Here is a 10,485-nt window from a genome sequence, read left to right on the forward strand (position 1 = left end):
CAGCTTGTCCAATATGAAGCTGGGAGTGGGCAAACTGTATGAATATGCGAGGCACTGTAAGGAAGCACAGTGCATGTTCATACAGTTTCCCCACTCCCAGCATCATATTGGAGACGCTGCCACACAGAAAAGGGGGATTCCACTACACGCTTTCCACATCCGTGTCGTCCATGAAATACAGAACATGGAAGACTTCTAACAGAGACTCCAGCCTCCTCTAACTAGGGCTGGCAGTAAATAACCGGATCCAGAGTTGTGGATCAGCAGTGATACAGTTGCGTAGCAGCTGCTACAAACAGACAGGGCATTGGGGCATTTGAATCCTGCTGCCTGGAGAATATAGATGCAGGCCTAGGGGGGACCTATGGCTGTATTTAGGTTTTCCAGGCAGCCCTAGGGCTGTATTCATCTTCTCCAGGCAGTGGGGTTCAAATGCTGAGTGTTCACACAAACTTAAACTTACTGTAAGTTTGCTCATCTATAGCACTGGCCCCTGCTGTTCCTAACTATCAGTAATAACATCTATACAAAGAAAACCAGGATGTTTCTCAGGTGATTTTCTTGTTTCATCAGGGTTTATCACCTACCTGGTGGAGCCGTTGTTTGTGGAGTGGGCCAGATTCAGCAACACAAGGCTGTCACAGACCATGCTGGGCCACGTGGGACTAAATAAAGCCAGCTGGAAGGGAATGCTGCAGGAACGGTCCAGTAGTGAAGAGGCTGATCCTGCCTTTGATGACTGACCTATATATGTCATTTTTTTTTATTATATAAATTTTTTTTTTTTTTTTTTTTACCCTCAGGAAGTCTGCACACCATGAACCTAGAGTATGCATCACAATGGCTTTTCGATGGTATTTTTTACCGAGTGATCCATAAAGGTCTTGGTGAGAGAGAATCTATCCTGATTGCCAAGGTTACATTATAAAAAGAAAAAAAATGCCAGCATTATTTAACTCCAATTTTTCCTTTAACGTGCTCTTTTTTTTTTTTTTTTTGCCAATTTCCTTTTTTTTTATTTTTTTACACTTTTTTTTTTTTTTTTTAAACACAGCCTGAACATAGAGCAATATGCACATACCTCAGTTGGTTTTATCTTTATGAAAGCTTGAATATGCAAAGCACAGCAATGACTGACTGAAAACTGCAGGAAGCTTTTCATGTGCCACAGGTTCCCCCCCCCCCTCCTTTTTAAATCCGTTAAAGGAAAACTCTTATAATTCTTATAATCTGAAGCTATTTTTCCAGCTACTGGTGGGAATTTGCCAGACTTCATAGACTGATGTTCTAACTTCCACTTTTTGTTGACTCCTCGTTCGGAAATGTGAAGTGCCCACACTGCTTTGCTGCCACGGCAAGGAATGCTGTTTACAAATACACTGAATACTGACTGACACTTGCCTTGAAGCATGGTTGTGAAGGAACCACTAACTGGATCTTTTTGTTTCTTGTTTTTGTTTTTCTTTTCTTTTTATTTTCCTATGGTTATTTAAGAGAACAAATGTTGACTGCAATCCTTCCTCTCCCTTACAGCACCACTTCGTTTTGGAACTTTCCACATTTTGCAATATTTTTTCACTAGCATATAGCCAGGCTTCAATTCCTGAATGGTTGGAAGATTTGGCAGCATTTTATTATTATTATTTTTTATTACCATTAGTTTTAATGGCAGAATGCAAGGACTGTGTCCTGGTTGTTTTACTCAGCTATAGTGAAACGTGTTGCATGTTGGTTTTTTTTTTTTTTTTTGTTTTTTTTTTAAATACTATTTTCCACTACTGAACACTTGAACTGCACGAAAAAAAAAAAAAGGTGGAATTAATGTAAACACCATATTCAGCTCAGGGTATTTTGCCAATCTGAAATAAAGAGGGAAGGGAATTTTTTGTTTTTGTTCGGACAAGGGTACAAATGCCTTTTTTTGCTGCAGTGTGCCTGTGTGGGTGAGAGGACTGAATTGTGTGCGAGTGTGTGCATGGGATTAGTTACATGTCTACTCTGCAGGATCAGAAAGCGGCACACCAGCTTTTGCTGGACGACAACTTTCCCGATGTTTAGCAGTCCTGTATAGATAGTGGGAGTTGTAGGTCAACAAAAGCGTGCGTGTCAGCTCGCCGATCCTGCAGTCTATCTAGTTGTCACAGATAAAAAGGTTGAGTGAAATGTAACGAATTGCTAAAATGCCTTAATCTATGCACAAAGCTAAGTGACCAAATGTGTTGTGTTTTTATTTTTTTTATTTTTTTTTTTTATTATTTTCTTTATTTCCTCTCTGGACTTAGTTTTTGTTTCTTTAGTGAACTAGTTTTGTGGGATTTTGTTGTACGATAAGTTGTTTTTAGGACCAGTTGCAGGACTAATTTTAAAACTTAAACATTCCATTATTTTGTAATTTTGTTTTAAGTATAGTGAGCACAACTGTTATCTAGATAAAGACAAAAAACTGGTGCTTTTTTAGCTGATTTGTATTTTCCTTGGTATTGCTGTTAAAGACTGTTTATCATCTGTTTACAGTTTGTTGCAACAGACATTTTTTTGGGAGACGGCTTAAGCGTAAAGCCATTTGTACACGGCTTTGCCATACTCATTTTAATACGTGCCTGTTGCTGTTCAGTTTTGATGAATAAAAATAAAAGAAAATTGTTTTGTGTGTTTATTTAACTTTTCAAAATGTCATTGATTCTTTTCTACTGTTACTGTGTGTCAGGGCGCTTTAGTAGCTGCCATTAGCACAGTTATCAGCACAATAGTGTTTATTAGTTCTCTAACAATTACTTGCATGTTCATATTCAACTGATGCTGAGCAGCTTCGAAAAGCCATTTCCTCCACTATAAATGCATATAAGGAGTTCTCGGCACCATTCTTAACCCCTTCAGAACCGGGCTAATTTTCGCTTTTGCACTTTCGTTTTTTTTCCTCCTTGTGTTTAAAAGGCCATAGCACTTCCTTTTTTCCCCTACAGATCACTACAGGCCACTGATTGTACTTTGCAATGACATACTTAATTATTCCATAAAATATGCTGCAAAACCAGGAAAAAAATTATTTGTGCAGTGAAATTGAAAAGAAAACTGACATGTTATCTATGTTCCCCAGGTCGGTAGGATTACAACGATAGGCAACTTGTTTATTCTTTTTAAAAAAAAACAAATGTTCCTTTAAAATTGCTCTATGACCATGCTAATAACTCTTTTATTTGTTGAGCTATGGGGCACTCTTTATTAAAATTTTGGTGATATTTGCGCTTACGCTATTCACCGCGAGAGAATAGGAATAAGACCATTTAATAGTTCGGGCGATTATGCATGTGGCGATACCAAATATGTTTTGTTTGCTTATTTATAAAATGGGAAAAGGGGGGTGATTTAAATTTTAATTAGGGGAGGGGATTTTTTACTAACCTCTTCCCTCCCGGGCCAATTTTCATTTTTGCGTTTTTTTTCTTTTTTTCCTCCTCGTGTTTAAAAGGCCATAGCGCTTGCATTTTTTAACTTACACACACACACAACACACACACACACAAGCCCTTATTGTTTGCGCCACTAATTGTACTTTGCAATGACAGACTTGAGTTTTCCATAAAATATGCTGCAAAACCAGAAAAAAATTATATGGGCAGTGAAATAGAAAATAAAACACTATTTTTTTTATTTGGGGTGGTTTTGTGTTTACGCCATTCGCCCTATGTTCCTTTTAAAATAGCTCTATTCCCATCCTTATAACTCTGTTATCCTTTGGTCTATGGGGCTGTGTGAGGTGTCATTTTTTGAGCCATAATCTGTACTTGCTATTGGTACCTTACTTGCGTATATGCAACTTTTTGATAGTTTTTTATCACAATTCTGGATTTGATGCGACCAAAAATGTGCAATTTTGCACTTTGGAATTTTTCTGCACTTACGCCGTTTACCATGCGAGATCAGTATTGTAATAATTTAACAGTTCGGGTGAATATACACATGGCGATACCAAATTTTTTTGTTTATTTTTATTTATACAATTGGAAAGGGGGGGGGGGGGTGATTCAAACTTTTATTAGGGGAGGGGATTTTTTTATTATTAAAAACACACACACACACACACACACACTAATTAGAAGCCCCCTGGGGGACTTCTAAATACAGCACTGAGATCAGTTCTGTGTATATAATAGACACAAATGAGCAGGGAGATCTGCCAAAGAGACCACCAACAAGCAGGGGAAAAAGCCATTTAAATGCAGCTGTCAGCTTTGACAGCTGCATCTAAATGGTTAACTGCTGCAGGCTACTAATAGCAGCCGGGATCGCATGGGTTCAGAACGGGCGCTGCACGACCCCTCTGAACCGTCCCCACATCCAGTTATGTCCTGGGTCATAAAGGGGTTAAAGTGTACCTGTCATTAATACTTTCAAAATCTAAATCTGGCTGGATCTCCTGTGTTTAGTCTTCAAGAGACTGGACCTGGATTTCTTGTAAGTTCAGTTTTGTTGTGCAACAAAAAATAATGTAAATTGTAACTTACTTTATATTACATCTACTGTTAATTTAGATATTAAAATTTATAACGACAGGTACACTTTAGGCCCCGTTCCCACTGAGGAAAGGTAGCGGAATTCCGCGACGGAATTGTCCGCTGCGGAATGCCGTTAGCCTCCCGCTCATAATGGGAGGCGTGCGCTCCTGCCCTGTCCGCGCTGAAGAATGAACATGTTTATTCTTCAGCGCGTACAGAGCAGGAGCGCGCGACTCCCATTATGAGCAGGAGTCTAACGGCATTCCGCGGCGGACAATTCCGTCGCGGAATTCCGCTACCTTTCCTCAGTGGGAACGGGGCCTTAAGCAGAACATTTTTCTGGTGGTGGTGGTAGTAGTAGTTGTAGATTTTTTTTTTTTTGTGACAATCGTAAATCCAATCTTCACAAATCATTGCGGCCAGTGAGGTGGTGGCCGGTCCAGAGCCGCCACTGTCTTGCCCCTTACACATAGCGTCCAGGTCGCACATAAAGATCCCCAGACTCTGGAGGAGGCCGCAGGAACTGCAAAATAGGGGGATCGCATCGGGTTCTGGAACTGTACAGCAGGATCTGGAGGGTGCAGTGCAGACCCCTGATCCTGCTGTACAGCTCCAGTAATCATACCCAGCTGGCCCAGTCCTCCCCAGTGCCTCTCCCTCATCTATACCTGTGCTACTACACCCCTCATTTATACCTGTACTACACCCTACCTATATGGAGGCACAAATAAGCTCTCCTATACTATAGGACAGTGTTTCTCAAACTTTTCAAGCCAAGTACCCCCATGCGACGAGATGCTCCAGCCGAGTACCCCCAAGCATGCAATCCATTATAAACATTGCCTTAGGGTAGATTCACATGCACTTTTCGTAGCGAACTCCGCTGACACTCTGTACTGTTATGGCCACTGCCTATTTAACTAGTTAGCTGCCGGTCCTTGAACAGCTCATGCTTACCAGCCCGCACTCCTACCTTTTTCTTAGTCTTGCGGGTCATTGACAGCCTGCTCATCCAATCAGTGGCTGCCGCAGAACAGCGCACTGAGCAGGCCATCAGAGAGTCATGAGCCAGAGAAGCAGGCGGGTGCGCAGGCAGGTAAGCATGATATGCCCCTTTTAGCTCGGTGTGCCCCTAGAACCAGATATGTCCCCTGCAGCCCAATATCATCCAGCCACATATATCCCTTTCAGCTAGATATGCCTCTTGCACCAGGCATGTCTCATGGAGCCATATGTGCCTGAAGTCAGCTATGCCCCTTTCAGCCAGGTATGCTGTCTGTAGCTACGTATGCCCCCTGCAGTCAGATATGTTTCTAGATGACAGGTATGTCCCCTGTAGGTGGATATATCTCTTCCAGCCGAATTTGTTCCCTGAAGCTGGATATGCCCCTTTCTGCCAGATCTGTCCCATGGAGTTGGACATGTCACCCTGCAGCCAGATATCTCCCCATGTTGTCAATATGCCTCCTGCTACGCAGCCACATACCTCCCCCACTGTAGACAGATACATTCCCCATGTAGCTAGATACCGCCTCCATCTGGCCCAGATCACCTTGATGATTTCTTGCAGCTACAATTCATCTCTTGCCAGAGAAACTGCCAGACAAATATCTTAGGCTCCTGACTTTTCCTTTAATTGCCTTCCCTTTTTCCTACTTATAGGTTCCCATACAGTGGTAATTCTGCTGTTTGGTATCATCCGCAGTAAGGTGACTAGGTGTGTGGGTTGCCCCATATAGTAACAATGTCCCCTGCTGTGCCCCTATATAGTAATAATGCCTCCTGCTTTACCCCCATATAGTAAAAATACCCCCTACGTTGCCTCCATATAGTAATAATGCCTCCTGCTATGTCCCCATAGTAAATGCCCCCCTGCCTTGCTGTGCCCCCATGATACTGCCCCGAGCCCCATAGCAAAGCTCACCATTCCACTCCCCCCACTCAAACACAAAAAAGGTCTTCCTCTCTTCTCCAGCATCTGAGCCACAGGAAAAATCACGTCCTAGTACAGCGTTGCAGAGAAGGAAAGAGAGAAAGTGAAGGGGGAGAGGAAGAGAGAGAAGGTAATGGGGGTAAGGGGAAGAGGTGAGAGGTAGAGAGGAGGTAAAATGGGGAGAAAGGAGGGAAAGAGTGGTTTGTGGACCAGAAGATGGGGCCCTCACGTCCACTGGCTGCCCCCACCGCTTCTTCTGTGGGATGCAGCGAGACGTGACACAAAGCAGCAGCCGCCTCCGGTGCACACTCTTCCCCAGCGTGACCCGCGCAGGCAGAGAGGAGAAGCGGCAACGGCAGCTGGTGGACACGGGGGTGGGGGGTACGTATTCAAGAAAAACTACTTAAATGGGGGACACTGGTACAGTGGGAAGCAATACAGTTATCTCAAATGTCAGTAAAATAGTGTAGGGCTCTGCAGGGAGAAAAAAATGTTTTGGGCCATATCGCCCAGCCCTAGATGAGGGGTAACTGGGGCAGTTGGGTACAGACCCCTCCTCCTTTTCTTAACCTGGCACACATGCTCCCCAGGGACTGCAGAATAGGGTGATCAGACCTACCCCCTGATCCAGCTGTACCGCTCCAGTAATTGCAGTGATGCAATCACCCTAGTCCAGAAACCGGGATGCTATGTGTAAGGGTCAAAAGTGGCTCTGCACTGCCCCGCCGCACACCTCAGCTCTCCGGACCACTCACAATGATTTTTATTTTTTTGAAAATTGAATTTACGATTTTCACAAAAAAAATCTAAATAGATTCTAAAATTCTGGGCAAATTAATTTGATTAATCGCCCAGCCCTAGGGACAACAGAACAGCAGTTGATGCCCTGGCTCATTGCTGAAGCAGGGGGGAAAGGTTGCCCCTTTTCTTGCCTAAGACCAAGGGTCTTAACCAGCCTCCATTTTAGCCCCTCAGATCCTTATTTCTCAGAATTCTTATACTAACTCTTAAATTGCCATTTTTGTGAGCCACAGCACCTGTGCAATAGGGTTAGGAACACCCATGCTTTCATGCCATCTTACCCTCTTTCCTGCCTAAATGCCCGCTACGGAAAACACACAATTAACTTGCTGCAAATTCTGTGCGCGCTCCTGCTTGACTCTTCCCCCCCCCAAATCACATCCCATCCCATAGACCTTTGCCATAACCCTGGAGGAATTCTTTCACTGCCAGGATGTTAGATCTATTACCTTTTTTTAATACCAAATAGTGGATAAAATCTACTTGTTTAATAGATCCAGCATTAAAAGGTGAATTAGACCATATACATTGGCATACTGGTTCTGTTAGCATATACAGCAAACAAAACATCATACCCTTAAAAATGGCATGGATTTTAATTGTTTATTTTTTGTGTGCTCTTTTGGTAACTTTTCAGTTTATTACACTTGTACCATTTATTCAGAACCCTATGGGTTATCTCTAGCTTAAAAGGTATCACCTTGTCCATAGCAGCATAACTAACTGGAACAGAGGTCATAAATGTCCACTTCTCCCATTCACTCTTTAAAACCTTCAAACATTGCCAGAAACCGTTATATGCTGGTTTCATGCATGGCAGTTTTTGTGCCAAAGCCAGAAGTGGTTTAAGCAGGAAAAAGTACAGGTCCTTTTATTTTCCGTCCTATTTGAATCCACTTCTGGTTTTGACACAGACTGCTGTGTGTGAAGCTAGCATAAGTGGAGAGGTGAAAAGTTATTAAGGACAACATTAGCCCTGTCTTCACAAGGTGGCGCTTTAAAATTTTTGCTTTTGGGCTGCAGCCATATTAAAAATAAATAAATAATGAAGAGCCTATACTTACCTCTCCACACACCCCAGCATATTTTTCTTTTTATACTGTCCCACCTTGGGCTCTTTATTGTCTGACTACAGGCATACTACAAGTGCATATCATTGTAGTATGCCCATCACAGGCATAACTGATCAGACTCTGTATTAGTGTCATAGCTACTATGAGGACTCTGCAACTGCTTTGCAAAGCCCTGATGATGAACAGAGAGAGTTCTCCCTGAAGGAAATAATCTTGCCAATGACCCCTTTAATGTAATCCAGCCACAGCATTATGACCCCAAAAATCCACAAAATACAAAGTATTTTCAATTAGAGGAGTACTCCGGCGCTGATAAAAAAAAAAAAAAAAAAAAAAAAAATCATAAACATATCAATCATAAACATAGTTTTTACATTTACCATCCCTCCCGAGTCCGTCTATGTTTGAATTTCCCGCTGTTTGCAGGTCCCTGAAGCTCCAGTTGGTGTCTTCATTTTTTTTTTTTCTTTACTTCCTGGTTTGGGCTTTCCCGTGATGCACTTGTCAGATGTCTAACTGGCTCTGTAGAACTGTTAGATGGCTTACATCTTCATCGGCCAATCAGAGCCGAGTCATCTGACAAAGTGAATATATTGGATCAGTGCTGCACACCTCTGCCTTAAATTGTAGAGCCGGTGCTCAGTGGTAAATGGGTTCTTTAACCTCCAATACTGTACAGTGGAAACCACGGCACTCCACTCCACCGACCCCCCTCTTTCATACATAAAGCACAAGAGAGACCCTATGGCCTGAGGAAGGTCCTGGTTGGACCAAAACGTTGCATATTACATTGGTCTCATCTCATGTACTTTCTGTCTATGGTCGGAGTTTATACCTTGTATCACACTGTTAAATAAAACCTTCACCTATTTCTGCATGAAAAAACGAGTGCCGTGGTTTCTACTGTATCTGACAAAGTGAGGCTGGCCTAACAGGGCTTTGACCCGCCTCCCTCTTGATGATGTCATTGTCACAAAATGGCTGCCACAGAAAAGCCTGGGGTCAACAGTCATTAGGTAAGAATGAGTTTACTTCACTTCCTGGTGGGGAGGTTGAGGGGTGGAAAGATAGGGAAGGGGGGCAGATAGGCGATTGAAGCATATTACAAAAGTTATATAACTTTGTAATTTGTTTCAATTACCGGGAAAAAAGCTTTTTGCTCGAGTACCCCTTTAACCTCTGTATAAAGACCAGCATCAATATATTGTACAGATAACATGTAAACCTTATGTGAAATAAATAGAGCAGGATGGGTAAACAATCACCGTTTTATTGTACCGGCTTACATGTAACATATACAGGAACACAGCTTTAGTGTTTATTCTCCATATTTAAGTTCAAATCATAAAATCAATACAAAACTCAAAATACAATAAAATATTTAATGGGTAAAACCTTAAAATATACAAGAGGGTTTCCAGTTTCCTTTTGCTGTAATAGAAAATTCACTTAAAGCGACTCTGTACCCACAATCTGACCCACCCAAACCCCTTGTACCTTCGGATAGCTGCTTTTAATCCAAGATCTGTCCTGGGGTCCGTTCGGCAGGTGATGCAGTTATTGTCCTAAAAAAATACTTTTAAACTTGAAGCCCTGTGCCAAACGGGAGTATCTGTGCCCTAACTTTGCACCACCCCTCCATCCCTCTCCCCACCCTCTTCATCATTAGGAATGCTCCAGGCAGATTGTCTCCTATTCCCCACCTGTGTCAGCACGGCACATGGGCTGGATTCTTAAGGACCTGTGCAATGTTCAGTATGGAGAAAATGTTCCAGTGGCATTCCTAATGATAAAGAGGGAGGGGAGGAGGGACGAAGGGGTGGTGCAAAGTTAGGGCACAAATACTCCCGTTTGGCACGGGCTTCAAGTTTAAAAGTTGTTTAGGACAATAACTGCATCACCTGCCGAACGGACCCCAGGACAGATTTTGGATTAAAAGCAGCTATCCGAAGGTAGAAGTGGTTTGGGAGGGTCAGATTGTGAGTACAGAGTCGCTTTAAACTGTAATAGTGTATGGACAGTCTAGAAAAGATTGTAAGCGCTTAAGGGCTGAGATGAGCTGTATCAGGAGTTATGTGATGAGTAAGAAGATGTAGAGATTATGTGAATGATCAGAACTCTTAAAGGGGCACTGACACTAAAAGTTAACTTAAAGTACAGCAATACAAGTGAAACTGCTTAT

General features: G+C 42.5%; 1 protein-coding gene across 1 annotated transcript in view; it reads left to right on the forward strand.

Moving 5' to 3' along the window:
* The window catches only part of PDE7A (phosphodiesterase 7A), a 51,714-nt gene extending 49,070 nt beyond the window's left edge, over window positions 1–2,644 (forward strand). The window contains exon 13 of the mRNA XM_069959996.1: window positions 574–2,644. Within this exon, the coding sequence (XP_069816097.1) occupies window positions 574–743 (170 nt within the window). The 3' untranslated portion in view covers window positions 744–2,644. The remainder of the gene's footprint in view (window positions 1–573) is intronic.
* Window positions 2,645–10,485: the final 7,841 nt, after the last annotated feature.

The sequence above is a fragment of the Dendropsophus ebraccatus genome, chromosome 2, assembly GCF_027789765.1.
Source record: "Dendropsophus ebraccatus isolate aDenEbr1 chromosome 2, aDenEbr1.pat, whole genome shotgun sequence".
NCBI lineage: Eukaryota > Metazoa > Chordata > Amphibia > Anura > Hylidae > Dendropsophus > Dendropsophus ebraccatus.